This window comes from Tursiops truncatus, chromosome 11 (assembly GCF_011762595.2).
Source record: "Tursiops truncatus isolate mTurTru1 chromosome 11, mTurTru1.mat.Y, whole genome shotgun sequence".
NCBI classification, from domain to species: domain Eukaryota; kingdom Metazoa; phylum Chordata; class Mammalia; order Artiodactyla; family Delphinidae; genus Tursiops; species Tursiops truncatus.
The window spans coordinates 15,893,574-15,918,452 of record NC_047044.1 but is presented as its reverse complement, the minus strand read 5'-3'; the positions used below and the strand labels follow the sequence as shown (position 1 = coordinate 15,918,452).

The window sequence follows — 24,879 nt, the reverse complement described above, 5'->3', positions numbered from 1 at the left end:
CATGGCATGTGGGATCTTCCCGGACCAGGGCTCAAACCCATGTCCCCTGCATTGGCAGGCGGATTCTTAACCACTGCGCCACCAGGGAAGCCCTACCATGTTCTTTTTAACCAAGGGTTCCATTTATGGGTGTACCATAATTTATTTATCCATTCCCGTATCAGTGGACATATACAGCTCTTACTATTACAGAGCTGCTGTAATATTTTATACAGGGCAAGGATATCTGTAGGCTAAGTTCCTAGCAGTGGAATTTTCTAGGTCAGAGAGTATGGACCAAGTTTTTTGTTCTTTTGTATGGACTTCAGGATTCTGGTGAATTTCTTCATATACACGAATCTTTAAAGCTGATTTATCTTGTTTGTGAATTGTTGACTTAGAACCCAAAAGACATTTTCCCATAGAAATAATATTTAAATGGTATCGTCTTCTCAGATAATTCTCAGATAATAGTGGCCCATTTAGCCTGCTCTGCGACTTAAATATTATACATATGCTATGAATGGTTATTTGTAGTGTTAGTCATTAATCAAATAGAAAAATAGTCAACATTATGTGATACAGTTGATGCTCAGTAATTGCAGATTCTGTATTTGGCAATTCTCCTACTTGCTAAAATTTATTTGTAACCCCCAAATCATCATGTGTGGTGTGATTTTACTGTTATTCACAGACACGTGCAGGCACAGAGCAGCGAAAAATTCGAGTCACCAAACTCGTACATTTCCAGCTGAGATCAAAGGATACCCTGCCTTCTCATTTCAGCTCTCGTACTACAAACAAACACCCTTTTTGCAGTCTATTTAGTGCCATGTTTTTCAAATTTTTGTGCTTTTTGTAAGCGATCTTGTCATTTAAAATGGGCCCAGGCATGGTGCTGACATGCTGTGTAGTGTTTCTAATCACAAGAAGGCTGCAGTGTGCCTTACGGGGGAAAACGTGTGTGTTAGGTAAGCTTCATTCAGGAATGAGTTACAGTGCTGCTGAATGCAATTGCAATGTTAATGAGTCGACGATGATGTATATTAAATAAGATGTCTTTAAACAGAACACACATAAAACAAGGTTCTGTATTGATCAGTTGAAGAAAGTGTAACCAGAGGCTCACAAGAACCTAACTCTGCGTTTCTCCTGGGAACAATGTTTCACTGTTCACTAATTCAGTGTTTGCAGAAACTTTGTAGAACATGAGGTATATGGGTATAAAATGAATCTTGACAACTAGGTTGATTGAAATAAAGAGCTCAGGTTATTTGAGGAATTACTGAAAGATACTGGGTAATTCAGATAATTTTAGAGGTTGATAAGCCGCCAGTTGTTCATAGGTGTTGAATGGATATTGACAAGTCAGGTTCATTAACTCAGGATATATCTGTATTCTAAAAGCAATTACAAGAAGGAGGTTGTAGGAAATTTTTTTAATGCTTAGTATAGCTTAATGTGCTTTTGAGTTCTCTAAGTGAGATGATGCCATTTATTTTCTTTTTAGAATGATGATGATGATCGTAATAGCAGTACCATTATATTGGGGGGGGCAGAGAGAATTCTTAAATTTACTTTTTTATTACCTTTCTTCAAAGTTTATATTTTTTGTAATTATAATTTTTGTAAAAGGCAAAGTAATTTTGTCTTTTTTTTATAGGGATCCCACAGTGCTCAGCGCAGTATCTTGTGTACATAGTGGGATTTAGTGGATAATGAAAATTTTATCTATGTAAAATTACGTCTCCAGCAGAGGGCAGTATGTTACCATGCATCAGAAGGACTTTTATGGGTGGTTTCAATGCTTGAAGGTGCATAGGACTGCTTTCCTTAGACCAGAAATTATAAATTAATTATAATGCAGATAATCTTATATCACTCATATGGAAAATGGATCACTAGATACATGCATGCCTTAAAACCAGAAAATCTTTATTAAATACTTTTTTTGACTAGTTGACAAAAGTTTGATAAGACAGTTTCTTCTGTCAAATTTGTTTAATATTATGTTGTAAATGTATACATATATTTATAGATGACTTATTAAATCCTTTTTAGAATGGTGCTATAAATTTACAGTGTGCATTTTTATGTAGCCAGTAGTTGATATTTCAAACTTCTCCCTTTCTGATTATAAAATAGTCCTTGCATTGTAAAAATTCAGAAAGCCACTAAAAAGTATAAGTACTTTTTTGGATATATTTTTTTCAAGACCTTTTTTCCTTTGCTTTTGTAATATACACATTGATTTTATTTTATTTTTTTCATTTAACAATGATTTGTGACTAGCTTTCCTCATCTATTAATAAAATCCACATCATTATTTTTAGTAGGTATTGTATTATAGAATGTGTGTATGTGGTATAATCTATTAAGCAAATTCCTATAGTGTGACATTTACATGTTGTTTTTTTCCCCTAAGTTTTCACTCTTATACACAACTCTGGGGGTCCTTGTACATACATGTTTGTGCATGTTGCTGATTATTTTGTGAGACTTGATTCCTGGGCGTGGGATTATATATATTTTTAGAAACTTGGTGCATGTCATTAAATTTTTGTCCCTAAACGTATTCATTACATTTTAATCAGCAGTATATATGAATTAAAATAAATATTTAGAAATTTTCAGTTCAAGTAAATTGATTAAATTCATTGGTCACACATAGTCACTTTTTTTGGTCTCCCACAATAGGGATGTTTTAATAAACTTGTTTGATAACCACTCTTGAGACTTTCGCATCCGGGAGGGAGCATAGAATATTGGTATCTTAGAATCAGACTGATCTAGGTTGATTTCCAGCCTCTCCACTTACTAGCTATGTGTCCTTGGGCAGATTTCCCAATCTTCCGGAGTCTTGGATAACTATATCTAGTTAGTTATCCAAGTGAGCATTTCACCTAAGGGGGTTGTTTGAAGAGCAAATGAGATAATATATATTTTGAACAGTAGACTACGTAGAAAGACAATGCTATTTCTTTTTACTAAGTTCTCAGAAGCCCCGGAAAATAAAGTAGGATACGAGAAAAGTCACATCATTTCTCTTTTTGTGTTGTGTGGCCCTAACAGAGACCTTGACAGTCATTAGGACTTGATGGTTGTTGATTGTAGCCAACAATTGGCTAAAAGTGACAGAATCAGCAGGGTTTCCAGACTCCACGCTGAGTCTGAATATGACGGATAAAGCTTTTAAGGCCTAGATCAGCCTTATTAATTGACTTGAATCACTACAGACGTTCTCCTGCCCATGAATCTTCCCTACTTTACATTTGTATCCGTCAGTATTCAACAGTTGCACTATGATGGCATCTGTAGTTTGAAAATTTTTATGGAAGAGAGGACAAATATCAAGGGTGTTGGGCATTGTATTATATTGAAATTTTTGATCTTTAAAGAGAAAAAAATTACGAAGTTAAAGTGGGCCATCACAGTTCTTTTATTATCTGCTAGAACTGCTTTTGGTATTGATAGGTTGACTTCTGTCTACTTCAAAGAAAAATAAGTGATTTCTGAATGTTAGATATTTTAACAACTTACCCGTTTCCCTTCTTCACGTAATATGTGTCAACGTGTCACCGTTAGCTTACATATCATTCTCTTCTGCTCATTAGTATTCTTCTTTCTGTCTCTAAAAATCACACTTTTAGTCATACTTAGTGGATATCCAAGGAGAAGACTTCCTGCCACTTTTTAAAGAGCACCTCCCCTTATTTTTGTTCTTATTGCTGATCACCAGACTGGGTGACCTTCTGCTGAAACGTATTATCTCTGCTATTTTTTCATAAGGTTATTGAATAGCATTCACTTTTTAAAAAAATTTTTATTTTATTTTTTACATCTTTATTGGAGTATAATTGTTTTACAATGGTGTGTTAGTTTCTGCTTTATAACAAAGTGAATCAGTTATACATATACATATGTTCCCATATCTCCCCCCTCTTGCATCTCCCTCCCTCCCACCCTCCCTATCCCACCCCTCCAGGCGGTCACAAAGCACCGAACTGATCTCCCTGTGCTATGCGGCTGCTTCCCACTAGCTATCTACCTTACGTTTGGTAGTGTATATATGTCCATGCCACTCTCTCACTTTGTCACAACTTACCCTTCCGCCTCCCCATATCCTCAAGTCCATTCTCTAGTAGGTCTGTGTCTTTATTCCTGTCTTACCCCTAGGTTCTTCATGACATTTTTTTTTCTTAGATTCCATATATATGTGTTAGCATACGGTATTTGTCTTTCTCTTTCTGACTTACTTCACTCTGTATGACAGACTCTAGGTCCATCCACCTCACTACAAATAACTCAATTTCGTTTCTTTTTATGGCTGAGTAATATTCCACTGTATATATGTGCCACATCTTCTTTATCCATTCATCCGATGATGGACACTTAGGTTGTTTCCATCTCCTGGCTATTGTAAATAGAGCTGCAATGAACATTTTGGTACATGGCTCTTTTTGAATTATGGTTTTCTCAGGGTATATTCCCAGTAGTGGGATTGCTGGGTCATATGGTAGTTCTATTTGGAGTTTTTTAAGGAACCTCCATACTGTTCTCCATAGTGGCAGTACCAATTCACGTTCCCACCAGCAGTGCAAGAGTGTTCCCTTTTCTCCACACCCTCTCCAGCATTCACTTTTGACTTATTAGTTAGGTGAAATGATTTCAGATATCTGGAGGACAAAGAGTTCCATATAAAGCTAGTTTTCAGATGTCTGAATTATGTCTGTAAAGCAAACTGGTTGGGCATTTTGCTGTCATTTCCATAGCAATATGTCACTTATTTGTAGCTGTGACTTCCCAAGGCTAAATAGTCATAAAGTCAGTTCCATCTTTGGAGCTGGAGCACAGTTGATGATAACCTGACTGAGTTATCACCCTGTGTTTCAGTGATCTGTTATAGGAAGAGTTTAGGCCTTTTAGAGCAAAGCTTTGCCACTGATCATTCTTTATGCACATATGGTGTCATTTACTGTGTGCTTGGCGTATCTTTGCTTCATAACTTAGAAATATTTGGTAGGCCTCAGTCTGTTTAGATTCACGTTAGGCCACTCGAGAGTTCTGTGCAATTATAAAATTACTGCCTAGATCAGCATCAGGACAACTTGAAGTGGCCATCCATATGTCAAATAAGGAAGGACTTTTTCATTATTAAACACCAAAAGAGGCAATCAAGTATATAGTCTTTTTTACTTGGAGATTACTGAACTAACCAGTATTAAGTTAATATAGGTGGCATTCAGATGATTCAGATGTTAACTTGCCTAAAGAAAGGGGGCTCAACCAGAAAGCCACTGCCATTTCAACTCTAGGATTCTATTTATGTTTTAGTGAGACTTTTTCCTGCTGCTTGGTTTGCCATCTGTCCTGTATAGCAGCAGTCCCAAACCTTTTCTCACCAGGGACCAGTTTTGTGGAAGACAGTTTTTCCATGGATGGGGCAGCAGGGGGGATGGTCCAGGCGGTAATACAAGCGATGGGGAGTGATGCGGGGCGGCAGATGAAGCTTCCCCCGCTCGCCTGCCGCCCACCTCCTGCTGTGCGGCTCGGTTCCTAACAGGTCAAGACCAGTACCGGTCCACAGCCCGGGAGTTGGGGACCCCTGCTATATAGGTCTCTTTTTAGTGTTCTGGCTTTCTTCTGAGAAGGGAGGTGCATTAGTTACAAAGTTTCACATCAAAGGTTTTAGAGAAGGTGACTGCAAACTATTGCCTTAGTATTTTTTAAAAAAATGTTTTGGTTCCATTGAAACCCATATAACATTATTTTGAGAGATTGACAAGTAAAAATTAACTTATATTCTATTTAGCTTTTCACAGAGAAATATTCTCATCTGATGTTTCTGAGGGGCTACTTGGCAGACCAAGGAGGAAGTGCAGATGGTTCTACAGATACGCCATCACCATTGGAGTAGCTGCAACTCAGTGTGTTTGGTCAAAGGATAATCCAGTTTTTTGTTGTTTGTTTTCATTTGTTTAAAAATTAGAACTGATAATTTTTTAGGATTGCTTTCTTCGTTAATCCATGAAAGACTAAATGTCTTAATGAATTTGTGTAATTTTTGGAGTTGGTGTCTAGTGTCCATTTGAATAAGTACATCATATCAGAGATTAAGAAAACATGAAAATTAACATACAAAAAAGAGATCTGTACCCTTAGAACTTCTTTATTTGTTCACTAAACAAAACTTTTTTTGAACAAAACAAGTTATACACTTAAAATATATTTTTTTAAGTTTAGTAGATTTAATTCCCAAAGTCGGTCTATTAGTTATCTGTGCTGAATAACAAATTACAGCAGAGCCTCTGTTGGTGAGGGGTGAGGGCATGGCTTGGCTGAGTGCTTCTGGCTCAGGGTCGCTCATGAGTCGAGGTGTCAGCCAGGGCTACAGTGGTCTGAAGGCCGGATGACTGGAGCTACAGGGTGGCTCACCATCGGGGTAAGAGCCTTTGCTCCTCACCACTGCACCTTCCATGGATGCTTGAGTGTCTCCATGACATGGCTGCCGGCTGCCACAAGGGAGCCAGCAGGAAGCGGCAGTGCCTTCCATGACCGAGGCTCCAGAGTCATGCAGTCTTTTCCACCTTTTCTGTATAAATGAGTCATTAAGTTTAGCCCACACTCAAGGGGAGGAGAATTAGTCTTTACCTTTTGAAGAGAGTGTCAAAGAATTCGTGAACATTTTCAAAACCATCACAGTTGGCCTGAAAGGGACATAGCATCTATTTAACTGCCCCCCAAAGCTTCAAAACTTTAAATAAGCTTGCATCTGATCCTGAGGTATCCAAATCGAATCTTAAGATACAGACTACTAAAATTCAAATGTAGAGCTGTAGAATGTTGAGCTGGAAGGGGCCTGGTTGTGCCCTGTCGTGACAAACGAAGAAACTGGGGTGGAGGAGGTGACGTGTAATAGCGGTTGTCACGCCTGTTGTTGACATTCTCTCTTGGCTTTGGAGAGGTTCCCTTTCTGTTGTACTCAGGTTCGTGTTCTCCATGTTCTGCATTGGACTCAAAATTCCTTTTTCCTTCTCTCTCTCTCTTGTGTGTGGAGAAGAACTGAGAACTAGATCATTAAAGTTTAACTAGACAAGTACCCCTGGTTCTCTTTTCTCTGTGTAGCTAAAGGAAGAATTTTAATGCAAACATAACTTTCCCCTTCACTCCTCTGCCAAGAGAGGTTTACTGAGATTATGCTGTATTTCTTGATACGGCAGAATGCCAGGCAAATGTGTGAAGGAGTAAGCCTTAGTACCATATGGAATCTACAAAGACCTGCGTTGCCGGCTGCCACCTTGAAACACTTAAAGATAAGTGGGTTTGGGCTTCCCTGGTGGCGCAGTGGTTGAGAGTCCGCCTGCCAATGCAGGGGACACGGGTTCGTGCCCCGGTCCAGGAAGATCCCACATGCCGCGGAGCGGCTGGGCCCGTGAGCCATGGCCACTGAGCCTGCGCGTCCGGAGCCTGTGCTCTGCAACGGGAGAGGCCACAACAGTGAGAGGCCTGTGAACCACAAAAAAAAAAAAAAAAAAGATAAGTGGGTTTCTTAAACCTGAGTGTGTTCTTGGTTTTATAAAAATCTCTTTAAAAACCTGCATCAAGTAGAGCTTGATATCTCTAGAATAGTGAAGTAAAACATCCGTTAAGAAAAATTCTTTTAGCCTGAAGGTGCATGATTTGACAGTTCTCAGAGAAATTAATCTTGTGGCAGAACTAACCGGGGTTCTGTTTATTTTCAGCCGTGCATATTTTCTGATTTACTGCTCTTTGCCTGTTGTTTTGGTTTTTTTTCAGTTTGCCTTTAACTGTGACCAGTGTCTCCACTATACCTCCCTACTTCTTTCTCATGGTGAAAATCATAGGATACTTTAAATTATAGAAGACAGTACACATACAAAAAGTGCTTGAGAACGTTTGTTTTCCTCTTCCTAATCAAAATTTCTGTTTCAGGTTCTTCTGCAGCTTGGGCTATGGCTGCCAATGCCAGGTGGCACCGTTTCTGAGAAAAGAGCTAGCTTTTGCTTAGAAGTAATACCCACAAACAATGCCAAATTAGCATAAGCAAATGTCAGTGAGTTAACACAAAGCCAACACTCATTCTATCTTTTCTTTCCTTCCTAGGCCATGGGTGTTGAGAGTGACCAGGAAATTGTGCAGATGATTGGAACAGAGGAGCACGTGATGGCTGCATTTGGGCCCAGTTTGGAAGAGTGCCAGAAAGCTCAGATTTTCACACAGATGCAGGTGTGTCTTTTCATGTTGTCCTTTGCTATGAAAGGGAATTGGAGATTTAATGCTGCTCATTGATAAAGCATCAGATGCAGTGACTTTTAAGGGTATAGGTTTGGGGAGGATGTTGGGGAGATGGGAGGAGTGGTAGAGAAGCTTTTTGACTCATTATTAGAGGGATTGGAGGAAGGAGTTTGCCTAGACAAATTATCAGCCTTTGGTGTGTAACTTAGAAGCGGGGGGACCAAGAGGCTTTTGTTCTGATAAAATAGCAACTACTCTTCTTTTCCTTATTTGCCTGAGTGATACAAGTTTTTAAACTACAGCAACTCTAGTGTAGAAGGTTTTTTTTTTCATGTGTTTCTCTTTAATATTCCTTTTTATTCCCTACTTCCAGTTGCTTTCAGCATCCAGTTGTATGTGGTCTGTATCCCTTTTCCTGAATTCCCAGTGTGTCCAGCAAGAAACACCCAGGTTTAGAACCCCTTTACCACCACAGAGCCTTCGTTGGCTTGCCTTGGGCACTACCAGTTGGAACCTGTGGATTGTAGGACAAGACTCAAAGATGAAGTTAGGGAACTGTATATATGTTAAACATAATCAAAATAATTGCACTTCCCTTCCTATGTGACAGGGAGCCCTAATTGCCATACTTAGGATTTTTAGTTATACATTTGTAAAGTGCTTTCCTAAGTGTAAATCAGTAGTGACGTTCCTCATAGTCATCCTGGGAGGCAGGAATTCCTTACTGTAGAAGCACAATGGACAATTCTTATATATCCATACATATATTGTCTGTTCTGTGGGTTGCTTACAAGGTATAAATTCCATGCTGCTTTTTTCTTGTCACCCAGGATATTATTAGAGATAGCATCTTATATCTGTTAGTATGTATTCTGAAAAGTCAAACCAGTCTTGATATTTTCATAGACTGAGCCAAACATTTAGGAAGGTTGGTTGTCATATGTGAGTAAATATAATTCAAAAGCACAAATCAGTAGGGATTATTCTTATCACTGCCTTCTTTTTCTGTAGTTAATTAACAGTCACCTCTAGTTATCAGGCAGGCAGCATCAGGAAAAGTTGTTTGGATTTAGGAGATTCTAATTTTGCTCTTCATCGAAAGTGAAATATTTAATGAATATGCATTTTTGTTATAAACTGAAATTACATTGTCCAGGGTCTCCAAGAACGTGAAGAGAAAACGTTAAGAAACACCGAGGAATTGGCTCAATTTTGGAAGATGCACTCTATGCTTTAAAGCTATATAACGCCTTGGAAGAACGATTTACCTTAATGCTACCCCCGTGGATTCAGTGAGATCCATTATTCATTTATTACAAACATCATTGTCGGTCAGATAGCCTTTTCACTGTAAAGCTATTTGAGCAGGGGCTCAACAGTGGGTTGGAAAATCATTCATTTATTTCTCTTAAATAGGTACTGACAGAAAATTTTAGCTAACGGAACTAGAAAAGTTCAGTTAAAAGATGAGGAGAGGGGCTTCCCTGGTGGCGCAGTGGTTGAGAGTCCGCCTGCCGACACAGGGGACGCGGGTTCGTGCCCCGGTCCGGGAAGATCCCACATGCCGCGGAGCAGCTGGGTCCGTGAGCCATAGCCACTGAGCCTGCGCGTCCAGAGCCTGTGCTCTGCAACGGGAGAGGCCACAACAGTGAGAGGCCTGCGTACCGCAAAAAAAAAAAAAAAAAAAAATGAGAATGTGCAGTTACTTAACTTAAGAAAGACAAACAAACGTTCCTAATGTGAGAAAGACAAACAGGAACTAGAAGTTTGAGATGGCTTGTTCTCTGTATGCTGGATTAAAGCAAAGATTAATTATTTGCAACTGATGAAAGGTTACAGAGGCACAGGTAATGCAAAATGGTTGATAAATTGAACATATGAGTTAGGGTAACATGAATATTTTATGTTATTCTAATGGAAAATGTAGCAAGTACACTTTATCTTACGTAATAGAACTTTTGACGACATGGCACTTTAGTGGATTGCTTAAAATCTGTGTTTTGTTTTGTCGTTAATGCTTCCCTTTTCAGTGGTTCCTCCACTTCTGCTCACAAAGCCTTTTTGCTGTTATATTGGTCACGGATGTTTTACATTTTCATTGCCAGGGGTTCTGATAAATAGAGAAGAAATTAGTTATTACCTTTTTGGGAGGATAGGATGCACTAGGGGTGTCATCTTGGCCTGTTTATGAACAGATTGGGCTCTTACCCTAACCCTCACACTGTGAACCCCTGGCAACTTTATTAGGTATTCTAGGGAAAAGGTGACTTTCTGCTACATCAGAAAGAATACCAGGCTCCCCTGTGTTCCTCTGTTTCTTCCTCAAAGAAGTGAAGAATCTTTAGCCTCTTTCCCAAGGGAACTAGAAGACCAAATTTTTTTTTTTTTTTTTTTTTTGCGGTACGCAGGCCTCTCACTGTTGTGGCCTCTCCCGTTGCAGATCACAGGCTCCGGACACGCAGGCTCAGTGGCCATGGCTCACGGGCCCAGCTGCTCCACGGCATGTGGGATCTTCCCGGACCGGGGCACGAACCCGTGTCCCCTGCATCGGCAGGTGGACTCTCAACCACTGAGCCACCAGGGAAGCCCTAGAAGACCAAAATTTAATGAAGGCAGCTCAGTTTAGGGAAAACTGAAGTGCCTGTCTATTCGTGGTTCCCACCAACTGCTGACTTGCCTCCGTCAGTTACTTAGTTACTACTTACTGCTAGGTTACCCGCAGCTTGTGTTTTAAAGGTCTTAAGTTTATCTTACACTCTAAATGACCTTTTTTTTTAACCAGGGAAGATTCCTAGATTTGATGTCCAGTCTTAACAGAGGAGTTCCATTTAGTTCTAGGCACTATTTTAGTTGTTAGGAATCGAGGAAGAAGATGACATGTCATCTAGTAAGAGAGCCATACAGGTAAATAGACAATTAAAATATAGTGTGATCTGAACATGAATGGAAGTACTCAATTCTTTATACATAAGAAATTAAAATAGCACAGAGAAAGGAGTGTGGTTAGGAAAGGCTTCAAAGAGGAAGTGATACCCGATCTAGGTTTTGCAGCATGGAGAAGAAATTTCCCAGGCAGGTAACTGGGGACAGGAATTCCAGGATAAAGAATCATCCCTTTCTTCTAACTGAAAACCAGTTAAAAAAAAAAATGCATTCATTGCCTTTACAAAATAATAAGAACCACATTATCCTCTTCTTTTCAAACTTTTTTTTCTGGAAAAATTTCAACATATACAAAGTATACGGAATAGTATTATGAACCCCATGTGCCTATCACCCAGCTTCAACAATTAAAAACACTTTGCCCTTCTTGTTTCATCTAGATCTCTACCTCCTCCTCACCTATTACTTGATTAGTTTTTAATATTTCATTTTTTAGGTAAAATGTATATACACTGATAAGTACAAATCTTAATTTTTATAAGATATAGAATATTTCCATTACCCCAGAAAGTTCCCTCGTGCCCCTCCTAGTTAGTTTTCACTTCTGTTATCTTCTTCCCCCACTGATCTTATTTCTTCACCATAGATTAGTTTTGCCTATTCTAGAATTTTATATATGGAATTATGCAGTGTAAACTTCTTGGTGTCCAGCATTTTTTGTTGAGCGTATTGTCTTAGATTCAGCCAAGTTGTTCCTCTTTATGTCATCTATCCACGTGGTCTGTTCCTTTTTATTGTTTTTTTTGTTTTCTGTGTGTTTTTTTTTTTGTCTTTTTTTTTTTTAATTTGGCCACACTGCACAGCTTGCAGGTTCTTAGTTCCCCAACTAGGGATTGAACCTGCAGCCCTGCAGTGAAAGCACAGAGTCCTAACCGCTGGACCACCAGGGAATTCCCATGTTCCTTTTTATTGCTGAGTAGTGTTCCATTGTATGAATATACCACAGTTTGTTATCTTTTCCTGTTGATGGACGTTTGGTTTGTTTCACTCTTTTCCTGTTATGAATAAAACTGCCGTAAACGTTTGTGTACAAGTCTCTGCCTGAACAGTTTGGCATTTCTTTTGGATAAATACCTAGGCGTAGAATTGCTGGATCAAAAAGCAGTTGTGTATGTAACTTTTATAAAGTTGGAACTGCCAGATCTTTTTCCAAAGTGATGGTACCGTTTTGCAGTACCCCCAGCTGTGTCTGAGAGTTCTGATTGCTTCACATCCTCACCAACATTCAGTGTTGTCAGTCTTTTTAACTTTAGCTATTCTAGTGGGTGTTTGGTGGTATCTCATTGTGGTTTTAATCATGCATCTTCCAGATGACTAAGGATGTTGAACACTTTTTCATGTGCTTATCGACTTCCTTTGTGAGGTGTCTGTCCAAATCTTTCGCTCGTTTTCCTTATTGAGTTGCCTTTTTATTATTGAATTTCAGAGTCCTCTTTAAAAAATATAAATTTAAAATTAAAAAAATATGTACATATATCCTGGATATAAATCCCTTGTCAGGTTTATGTATTGCAGGCATTTTCTCCCAGCCATTACTTCCCTATTCATTATCTTAACTGTGATGAACAGTTTTTAATTTTGATAAAGTCTGATTATCAGTAGGGTGTTTTTATTTGTTTTTTTAATGGTTATTGATTTCCATTTAAAGAAATCTTTGCCTACCCCAAGAGCAGTAACATATTCTCCTATGTTTTATTCTGGAAGCATTATAGTTTTACTTTTTATGTTTATGTCTAAAATCCATCTTAATTTTCTATTTGGTGTGAAATAAGGGTCAAGGTTAATTTTTTACTTTATGGGTATTTAGTTGTTTTGACATCATTTATTGAAAAGACTTTCCTTCGCCCATTGAATTGCTTTGGCACTTTTGTCAAAAATCAATTGACCATAAAAGTTGGTTTATTTCCGTTTGTCCTTACCCTCGCATCACACTGTCTTGATTACTATAGCTTTATAGTTGAAATCACGTAATGTAAATCCTCTGACTTTTTCAGGATTGTTTCGGCTGTTCTTTTTCATTTCCATATATATTTTGGAATCAATCAATTTTTGTTTTTTAAAAAGCCTGCCAGGAGTATAATTAGCAATTATGATATATCTCTTGGTCAGTTTGGAGAGAATTTTAACAGTAAGCCATCTTAACACTATTATATGTTCCAGTCCATGAAAATGGCATAACCCTCAATTTATTTAGGTTTTGTTTTCTTTCAGCAGTGCTTTGTTAATTTCAGGATAGAGGTCATACATGGTGTAATTCCTTCTTCAGGGGAAAAACTACTACTCCAAAGCATTAACTATAGACTGTGGTGCTCTCTGGGAGGGAGATTGATGGCTGATACATCTATTTCCTCTGTATTTTCTAAATTTCCTACAATGATCATGTATCAATTTTATAGTAAGAAAACAAATTATAAAATAAAAAGGGAACCAGTATATTAAATAGCATGTAAATGCTTCTTTGTCATTGGTTTATGACAAATGTTGATTTTTGACTAGGACCAATCCAGCTTTCTCTATAACCAGGATCCTTGTCTGTTTTGCTTATAGTGTCATGTATGGGTAGTTTAACAAATTCTCTCTGATGATGTCATTCAAACATTATTATAAATATATTCTGTCTTTTCCAGGCTTTAAAATATATAGGGAACAAAGTAAGAAGGCAAAGGATGTGGGGAGGTGGACCAAAGAAAACCAAAATAGAAGAAGCAAGAGAGCTCCTGGCTTCTACCATTCTGACCCATGTACCAGTGAGTAACCCCTTTGCAACTGAATAATGATCGTCGTGGGGTCCGTGCATTTCTGTTAAAGAATTTTGAATGCAAGTTTACATTAATTAAAGTATAGCTCCTTAAGAAAAGAGAGAATCCTAAAGAGGACTATCCAGAGGACTGCCCTGGAAATAGTCTTCCATTATCAATAGTTTATTTGTACTTAGAGAATGTTAGCTGTATTGTATCATCATCATGTTTACTCTCTCGGTTCTTCTTTCAATCCAAAATTACAGTTTTTTTATATTCATGTATATAGTAGCACTGCTACTAGATTTCTCCTTTTGAAGGACAGGGATGGTGTCTTAGATATTTTTAAATAACTTAAAACGAGCTTACAGTGCCTTGCCCACATGGATACTTTTTTTTTAAATTGTGGTAAAATATACATAACATAAAATTTACCTATTTTTAAAAAATTTTATTTATTTATTTATTTTTGGTTGTGTTGGGTCTTTGTTTCTGCATGCAGGCTTCCTCTAGTTGTGGCGAGCAGGGGCTACTCTTCGTTGTGGTGCACAGGCTTCTCATTGTCGTGGCTTCTCTTGTTGCGGAGCACGAGCTCTAGGTGCATGGGCTTCAGTAGTTGTGGCACACGGGCTCAGTAGTTGTGGCTCATGGGCTCTAGAGCGCAGGCTCAGTAGTTACGGCACACGGGCTGGACCAGGGCTCAAACTCGTGTCCCCTGCGTTACGAGGTGGATTCTTAACCACTGCGCCACCTGGGAAGTCCCAAAAATTTACCTTTTTTTTTTGCGGTACGCGGGCCTCTTACTGTTGTGGCCTCTCCCGTTGCGGAGCACAGGCTCCGGACGCGCAGGCTTAGCGGCCATGGCTCACGGGCCCAGCCGCTCCACGGCATGTGGGATCTTCCCGGACCGGGGCATGAACCCGTGTCCCCTGTATCGGCAGGCGGACTCTCAACCACTGCGCCACCAGGGAAGCCCCCATTTTTATATGTACATTTCTGAGGCATTAGGTACATTCTCAATGTTATGTTACCATCACTACCATAGATACTTATTAAAATATTGGATGGGCTTATCTGCTAGACCTTGAATTTTAGAGTTCACATTGTCCAGCCTCCTTCACTTACAGTGAAGATGCCCAGGTCTGGCAAAGCTAGATGATTTACCTTGTCATCCAGCTGGTTAGTTGTCAGAGAGAGAGAGAACTAGAATCCCATCTTCTGACCCTTAATATTTATTTTTTTAAATTAACTTATTATTAAACAGAGATCAGCCATGTTGGCAAGAGTCGTTCTTCCCCCACTCCCATTTAATATATATGCTACTCTTTCTAAGTTATAAAATTATTTGTTAGTCAGACTATCTTGTTAACCAAACAGTCTGGTTTTTGATGAATTAGCATGTGTATTATGCACTATGATCTAATTCAGGGATTGCAGACACTACATTCAGGGGCTGATTATAAATAAAGGAAAGTTGAAGGAACTGCAGAAGTGAACAGTGACCACCTAAACTGAATCTTAATGATTGTTTTCTTATTTTGAAACACCTTCTTAGCCAAATAATATGGGTCTCTGATTCTGCCCTTTGGCTGCCACTCATTTATGTTTATCCTTGATCTAATTCAAAGAATTAGAAAACTCTTAATGTTAAAGCTGTGTCTGAACTGAATTTTAGGTGATTAGAAAAACAGTTTATGGGCTTCCCTGGTGGCGCAGTGGTTGAGAGTCTGCCTGCCAATGCAGGGGACACGGGTTCGTGCCCTGGTCCGGGAAGATCCCACATGCCGCGGAGTGGCTGGGCCCGTGAGCCATGGCCGCTGAGCCTGCGCATCCGGAGCCTGTGTTCTGCAACGGGAGAGGGCCACAACAGTGAGAGGCCCGCGTACTGCAAAAAAAAAAAAACGCAAAAATGAGTAGTGGAAATAACAAGGGCTTCAGAGCCAGAGAGACAAGGGTTCAAACTGGGTTTCTTAACTTCCTAGCTGATTTACTTTGGGCAAATCTTAACTTTTCTAAGCTTCAGTTTTCTCATCTGAACAATGAAACTAATACCATTGTGCCAATTCAGTGATAGGGTGCACATAAAGCTCCATGGTTTGCTGGCTCCCAGACATGGCCGTCACGTCTCCATTGGGGCCTCACTTAGCTTTGTACAACAGCTGAGGAGACCTTTTGGTTAAAGAAGCCTTAGCTGATAGAATGCTGGCTATACCAAAATTTATTTATGTAAATTGATAAAGCTGAACATTGGTACTTTTGTGTGGTTGCAGTGGGCCTAAGCTACCATTTCTATAGTTTTGTTAGGGCTTCCCTGGTGGCACAGTGGTTAAGAATCCACCTCGTAACACGGGACATGGGTTCGAGCCCTGGTCTGGGAAAATCCCACATGCCATGGAGCAACTAAGCCCGTGAGCCACAACTACTGAGCCCGCGTGCTACAACTACTGAAGCCTGTGTGCCTAGAGCCTATGCTCCGCAACAAGAGAAGCCACCGCAATGAGAAGCCTGTGCACCGCAATGAAGAGTAGCCCCTGCTCGCTGCAACTAGAGAAAGCCCCTGCGCAGCAACGAAGACCCAACGCAGCCAAAAATAAATAAATAAAATAAATACATTTTTTAAAAAAAGAAGTTTTGTTATATATGATCCAGTGAGGAGTAAAGTCAGAATAGATAAACCAAGAAAAGACCTTCATTTTCCAGAATGGTTTAGGACGGTATTTACCTAAGAATACTGTTAGAGGTGATTTTAGATTATATAAGGACATTTTTCTTGAAATAATTATGTACTTATTAGAAAAAATACAACTAGCACATTAAATCCATTTCTGTGATATTTAGGATTTTATGGTATTATTGTATAGATGAAGCTTACTTAAAAATGAGTTGTTTAAAGTTGACAAAAAATATTAAATAATTAGGACTTTAAGTGTTACAGAGATATGACAATAATCATGATGGTGGTACTTGAATGACTAAAATGTAGAAAGCACTGGTTCAGATATATCTACATAGAGGGAGAGAGATAGGCAGGATGCTCAGCAGTCCCTACACTTGTACTTGAGGCTTTGGCTCCGAAGCCCAGCCTCTCAGTTCCTTGGAAGTGAGAGTTTTTCAGACTACGTAGTAGAGTCAGCATCACCTGAGAACTTGCCAGAAGTTCTTGGACTCTACCATAGACATACTGAGTCAGACTCTCTGGGAGTGGGGCCCAGCAATCTGTTCTAACAGGCCCTGCAATAATTATGATGCACACTAAAATTTGGAAACCACTGCTCTAAGGGTTTCCCCAAGATGCCTAAGACCTCTTTTTTCCTCCAAGATAATATTAAAATGACTCCAGAGTTTTGGCGCTAACAATTCTGTTTCAGTGTTCCAAGCTCATTTGGTAGGTCTTTTTTCTCTCCCTCTTTCAGATGGTTCACAAAGGGATAACGGAACTATTATTGGCATTCTACCAAAAAGTGATGTCAGCTACTAGATTAAAGGATTCCCACTCTCCATATCAGTAGGAAAAATGGACTCAGTATTAACTTATTTTTTCAATTTAGACCTAAGGTTTACTTTTCAGCATATAGTAGTTTAAAAAGGGGGGAACGGCAAAATGAGTTAATGTTCAAGTGCCTTTTAAAGTGCAGTGGGGCATCTGCTGTAAATATCCATATTTATTTCTACTGACAAATGTCTTGAGAGAGTCTCCCACTATTTATGCAAAATAAACACGTGATTCGGACTTTGTTAAAAGTTGAAAATTTGGTTAATGAAAATTGGCTTCATTTTTTTCATTAACAAAAAAAGTAAATACAACTAGAAGAGTTACATGTTCAATGTAACTCACCACATTAAAATCAGAAAAAAAAATAAATTAGGTGTATCTGAATGGAGGACCATACAGTTTGTAAATACCAACTGCGAATGTAAATTACTTATAGCTACTCAAAGACTGGGTTCTTCTGCTCAGTGTTGTGGTAGTTGGTGTTAGGGTTATAGGGTTTTTTTGTTTGTTTATTTGTTTGTTTGAGGATGGACCAGAGACTTTTCTTTTTGAAGATCTAGATTTATTCCAACCTTTCTTATTGATGTAATTGTTTTGTGAGTACAAGATGACAAAATAGCTTTTAGGGCTGCTTTTTCTCTTACCAGATTCCAAAATTAACACATTTCTCTTAACACATTCTAAAGTTCTCAGTAATAAAAAGGGGATAAATTGACCTAATGAAGACGTGAAACTTCCTTTGAAGGAGAATGAACTTTTGGAAACATATACAGAATTTCTAACATCCTATATCATTTAGTGTAATTCCTTAGCAGCAACAGAAGAATGTGTGAAGGAGACCGGTTGCTGTTCTTTAATCTGTCAGTGATAAACTTAATAGGATATCATTGGGATCTTAATGATTAAGGAAAGTAAAACAAATTTTATAATATGAATTTTCTATAGTCAAGCCTACAAAATGTTCCTTAGAATTGGCAGAAGCTTAGTCCATGCTCTCAGAACTCATCGTTTAGGTTGTAGAGAAAGAATTTACCTAGTTACCTAAGGTTTTTGTCTACCCAAACAAACCAGTGCAATGATTTAACCAGTTCTGATATAACTTACTGATTGGGCCAGATTTGTTTATGTAGATTTCAGTTGTAGAAGAGAAGATTGAATAGAACATTTGCAGCAAATTTATTCATCAGTCTGTTGATTCATTCCATAGATATTTGGTGAGTCCTGACAATATACCATTCCTGTTATTTATTGCTGCATAACAAACATTTCCAAAATTTAATGGCTTGAGATAACAGTTTTTTGCTCTCTCTCATGGTTCTCTGGTTTGACTGGGCTCGGTGGTGGGGAAGGAGGTTCTCAGTTTGGGTCTCATGAAGTTGCAGACAGACAGCAGCTGAGGATGGAGTCATCCAAAGGCTCGACTGGGGTGGACATCCAAGATGCGTCTTCACGCATATCTCTGGCTCCTCATTGCTTTTCCAAGTGGCCCTTTTCTCCCCAACAAAATTTCCTAGACTTCTCACATGGTACTTCAGGACTTTAAGAAAAAGGAAGTGGAAACTTCTAGTTTACAGGCCAACCCAAAGTGGGTGATGGACTCCACCTCTTAATGAAGGAATGGCATAAAACATATAGGGAGGGAAGGAGTTGATGGTGGTCATCTTTGAAGAAAAGTTACCACAGGTATTGAGTACAAAGATGAAAAGTCATCATCTCAGCTCTCAGGAAGTTTATAGACTAGTTGAATTTCTTTGAATGGGGAGAATCAAAACAGTTCATTATTTTCTTATTTAAATATGATAACATTGACTGTTTTCTTGAGGCACCTTAAATTTTAATGTGCATTGTCTCAGAAATTTTCTCTGATTTCTGAATTACAGGTTAAAGAATTCAATTTCCGAGCCAAATGTATCTATACCGCAGTGATGGTGCGAAGAGTAATTCTGGCCCAAGGAGATAATAAAGTTGACGACAGAGATTATTATGGTAACAAGCGATTGGAGTTGGCAGGACAGGTGATTTAATTATTTTATGTCAGGAATCTTATTTTATTTTCCTCAATAAAAATTAATTTAGTGTTTATTTTAGATAGGAGGAAGAGATGGTTGAATGGAATATAGGTTTTGTATATTTGGAGTATAAACATTCACACATGACTTACTATCTCTGACTTAACAATTGCTATGAAAACTCTTAGTTCTTTAAATATGTTAATAGTGTTACCTATATTATATCTTTTTTTGAGATGTTTACCCTCATTCTGTTTAATGTAGGACATGATGTATGGCTTTAAGTAATATCATTTATTCAGTTAACAAATATTTATTAAACTCCTATCGTGTGCCAGGCATAGTTCTAGAAACTGGTATACATGGAAAATAAGACAAAGGTCCCTTTTCTCTTAGTCCATATAGTCTAGTGAGAGAGATAGACAATAAATAAGTAAACAATCCCCTCACTTTTTTGGTGATGTAGTAGAAGTAGGTTAGTGAGGACATCTTTTATCTCATTTTCAGTCTTAGCCTGATAAATTTTATCTTATTTTGAGAGTATGTATCCCCTTCAACTGGGTAACAGGTGTCTAAAACTTTGAAACTTCATGTTTCAGCATTTAAATCAGAAATTCCCTTTAAATCAAACAGCTAGAATATAGACCTGGCCTCTTGATATTTTCTCTCTGTTTTATTTATTTAGTTGGTTGGTTGGCCGGTTGCACTGGGTCTCAGTTGTGGTGGGTCTTAGTTGCGGCAGGCAGGCTCCTTAGTTGTGGCTCCAGGGCTCTTTAGTTGCAGTTTGCCAGCTCCTTAGTTGCAGCATGTGTGCTCCTTGTTTGCAGCAGGTGGGCTCCTTACTTGAGGCATGCAAACTCTTAGTTGCAGCATGCGTGTGGGATCTAGTTCCTTGACCAGGGATTGAACCCAGGCCCTCTGCACTGGGAGTGCAGAGTCTTATCCACTGTGCCACCAGGGAAGTCCCTATCTTTGGTTTTAAAAAAGTGCCTTGGTGTGGTGGTCTCTGTTAATATCCTACTTAAGGCTCACTAAGTTCTTAAGTCTATAAATTTATATCTAATCAAATTTGAGACATTTTTAGTCTTTATTTCTTTAAATATCTTTTTTGTACTATTCTTTCTTCTCCTTCTGACTCATTATATTGTTAGGCCCTTTGGTATTAAGGCTCTGTTGATTTTTTTTTCAATTTTACTCTCTTTTTCAGATTGGATAATTTCTACTGATCTATTTTCAGGTTCCCTTACTTTTTCTTATGTTGTCTCTAATATGCTATTACACTCATCCAGTTAATTTTTTAGTTTAGATATTGTATTTTTCAGTTGTAGAAATTTCATTTGGGTATATTTTCTCTACTGAGATTTCTTGTTTGTTTATTCATCACAACCATATTTTCATTTACACCCTTGAACTTTAACAGCTGTTTTAGAATTCTGGTCTAATTCCAACATATCAATCATCTCCGGATCAATTTCTTGATTAAATTTTCTCTTGAGTATGGGTCATGTTCTCCTTTTTCTTCATGTGTGTAACAATCTTGGATTGTATCCTGATGGACATTGTGGATGATGAATGGTAGAGACTCGGGATTCTCTTTTATTCCTCTGAAGAATGTTTGTTTTTTGTTTGTTTTAAGGCATTTAACTTGGCTGTAAACCTCTGAATCCTGTCTCCTTGCAGCAAACAGCTGAAACATTCTGTATAGTTCTTTCAACCATAGCTGGACTGTAAGATGTTCCTTCCCCCATTCTTGTGGTTATTTGTCTTACCAATTTAAGCAAGTATTTTTAATTTTTAAAGAACAATGTTATGATTAAAAAATAATGTAACAGTAAACATTATAAAAGCAGCAGATATTAAAATAAAACTAATAATACACAGTAAAAATGTTTTTAAAACATTTAACATTTAACAAAAAACATTTAACATAACATATTAGCACAGTAAAAAGACTTTAAAACAATTACAAGGAAGTTTACAGTGAAAATGAGTCTTTCTCCCACTCTGACCCCCCCAACCCTTTCACCTGACCCAGTTCTCAGTTCCTCCCTCCAGTAGTGGTTACTTTTCCCTTCATCTCCTCTATCCTTCCAGAGATACCCTATGCATATACAAATATCTTTATTAACTGGCTTTTTAAAGTTTTACTGTTGGAAGCTCGTGGCTTGTGGACATTCAGGCCTGTGTGAATTTATGCTAAGTTTTCTGGCCTCCTTTGGGGTCCTTTGTCAAGGGCAAGTTTGGAGTCAGACTTTGCAGTTTTAGAAGAAATCACATAAAGGAACATTTTGTCCTCATTAGTATGAAACGTATATTCAAAGCAGTATGTCTGCTTACTTAGTGGGGATTTAATCATTAAATGTGTGTGTTGCCACAGAATTTGACATATGCCTGCTTTTGTGTATGTGCTTTTTAGTTATGAAAATTTTCATGTATATAGGACTATATATAACACGTATGTGTGTTTGTGTATTAAGACTCAATAAAGCAGATATTCACGTGTCCCAACTCAAGAGTGAACACAGCATTAGTATGTTTGAATCTTTTTATGTGCTTTCTGTGATTCTCACCTGCCCCTCCCATCTGTCTGTTCTGGAGGCTCTGGCCAGGTGCCTGCCTATTTACCTGGTGCAAAGCCATCCCAACACATTCCTGAGCATTTACTGTGAGATTCGGTGAAGCACAGGTCCATTTCCCGGGAGCATCCCTCAGCAGGCCTGAGCTTCAGGTGTGAGTTTCAAGATTTTTAAAGCATGAAGTCTTACTCAGAATCCCAATATTGAAACAGATAAAAGTTGAGCCTCTCTGGTTGAGGTGGGGTATAAGGGCTTGTTTCTCTGCCTGTTTGCCCTTCCCCTGAAACTCCTCTGTGAAGTTCATAAACACAGTCTTACTGCTCTACAGAACCAGGTGTAGACTTTTTTTTTTTGGCCCCGAGGCATGTGGGATCTTAGCTCCCTGACCAGCGATCGATCCCGCACCCCCTGCACTGGAAGGTGAAGTCTTAACCACTGGACCGCCAGGGAAGTCCCCAGGTGTAGACTGTTTAGCAGGCTTGTCAGGGTCCTTGATGATCTTGCCCCTGTGCACCCTTCCAGCCTCATCTCATGCTAAGGTGAGACACTCCTTTCCAAACAGTGTGATGCTCTTTCATCCTTTGAGTTATGTCTTCTGCCTAAGTTGCCCCTCCCTTATCTCCCCTTCTCCTTCCCCATCATGAGGGGCTCCTACGCATTCATCATTCTTTGAAACCACCTGTGAACCCCAGGAGTAGTTAGTAGCTCGGTTGTTTAGGTCTTTATTTGCATGCTGAATTGCTGTACAATTCTCTACCTGCTCGCTTCTTTCCCCCTTTAGACTGTAAACTCATTGAGGGCAGGAACCACTTACATTCATATTCATCTCTCTGTCCCCAGATAAAGTACTAGACACCGGAGATACAATAGTGAATGAGACTTGATGGGGCACCTGCTCTCAACAGTGTACATTTTGGTAGAGGAGACAAACAAGGAACAAGTAAACAGTAAATAAATGTGATATTAGATGGTCATAAGTGTTTAAGGCAAACCAAAAACAGACTAATTAATATTAGAGCTAGAGTTGGGATGTTGGTTGGGGGAAGGGGTGTTAACTTTATTCTGGATGGTCAGGAAAGACCTCTTTGAAAAAGCGATATATTTTAAGCCGAGCCCTCAGACATTCCAGCTGAGACTTGAGTGAGGAGAAGCCAGTCTCACGCAACCTCAGGAACTGCATTCCATCAAGAGACCCGCACAAGCAACATACATCCCCAGGCAGCGCCTGTATTGGAGGAACTGGAAAAGGAGCATTGTGGCTGGAGTGTGAGGTTTAGGGGTGGTGAAAGAGGACATTGTAGAACTAGCATCGTAGGCCATGGGAAGAGTTTTGGATTTAATTTCGCATGCAGTGGAAAACCACGAGAGAGTCATAATCGGGGAAGTGACACCATCTGATTTTCAGTTTAAGAGATCTGATTTGGAGATGAACAGACCAGGAATGGACCAGTTAGGAGACTATGCAGTATTCCAGATGACAGTGATGGTGCCTGGAATGATAACCGCAGATATTAATTACCACATCTAAAATGTAAAAAACTGGAATTGAAAAATTAGAGCAGTTTTAGGTTTTGAGAAAAAATTAATGCCCAGAATACTTGGGAAGTTCTGTCTGGTTAGTGGCTAATGCCAACAGGTGGGTTTTTGGCCACCTTCAGATTGACCACTGTTCAGGGGATTGTGCGAATCCCCACCACCAACAATTCCAATTTTTACAGTTTTTTATTTGGAAAAGAAATCGTGCTGTTAAATGAGTCCTTTAAAAAAAAAAATGTTGGGTGTTTGGAGGACTAAGGAGTGGAGTTGAGAGGGGAGAGGAGAGACTATCCTGTTGCTTAAAAAATTAGAATTAAAAAGAGGGTTCCCATGCGCAAGAAAACATTGCTTTATAAACAATGTAAAGACATAAAAGACATTGTGTTGGCAAAACTGTAAAAACAATATCTGCTAATTTCACACCCCGTGGGATGAGGGAGTATAAATGTGCTTCAGCTTTAGATAACAGAGCTGCATCCACTGGCCAAGCCGGTTCACAGAGCTTTCCCTTAGTCTCACTGCCACCAGAGGGCTGGCCGGCCAGCCGCCAATAGAGGTGTTAGCAAAACCTACCGATTTCAGGCTTAATCTTTTCACCTACCTTTTCTTTTTCAGTAATGTGTTCATTATTTGCTGAGCATTACTCTATTCTTCATCTGCAAATTTTTTTGTTTCTAATGCAGCTTGCTTTGTATGGGTGAGATATGGAACGGCACCAAAATCCGGCACCCTGGAAAGCCAGGGATTTCCACCCTGTGACAAAAGAATGCCGTCTTGACTTCAGAGATTGCCTAATCCCAGCTGTTCTGATAATGTAATTAAGGCTGCCTAATGTCTTTAATTTTGCAACCAGCTTGTGTGAAAAGGAGAATTTGGCACTCTGAAGGCTTAAACACTAAATAGCAATCTCAAGATGCCTAATTAGAATTCTCTGACATTAAGCTAATTGGTGAAACTGTATTTCAGCAGCTTAACTTCTTTATTAATTTTTTTAGCATTTTCATTGAAAATCAATTGATGAGCTGTCAGCATTTTTTCTTAAATATAATTTGCTCTTTAGTGCTCCTGTCTTAGGCAGGCTGAAAGGCCTCATGCTAGCAATGAAAGGTATTGAATATTATCACCAGCATTCCATCCCTTTTAATCATTTTACTCTTGACCTAAATAATGTGGCTTATTGTGTGACTTGGCCTTGTAGCTTCTCACTGCTCTGTGAACTGGAGAACGTTATTTTTCTTACGTTGAAATTTTAAGGGTGGAGAAATTTATTTATGAGGCATTAGTTTTGTTGAGTGTGCTCTTACATTTTACTTGTTTAGTACCGGGGCATTTCCTTGTGCTTGAATCAG

General features: G+C 38.9%; 1 protein-coding gene across 3 annotated transcripts in view; it reads left to right on the top strand.

Moving 5' to 3' along the window:
* POLR3B (RNA polymerase III subunit B) overlaps positions 1-24,879 on the top strand; it is a 115,486-nt gene that overhangs the window by 20,817 nt on the left and 69,790 nt on the right. For all 3 annotated transcript variants that reach the window (XM_073788239.1, XM_019918362.3, XM_033866175.2), the window contains exons 10-12: positions 8,104-8,226; positions 13,806-13,925; positions 19,290-19,424. In XM_073788239.1, coding sequence (XP_073644340.1) covers positions 8,104-8,226; positions 13,806-13,925; positions 19,290-19,424 — 378 coding nt within the window. The remainder of the gene's footprint in view (positions 1-8,103; positions 8,227-13,805; positions 13,926-19,289; positions 19,425-24,879) is intronic.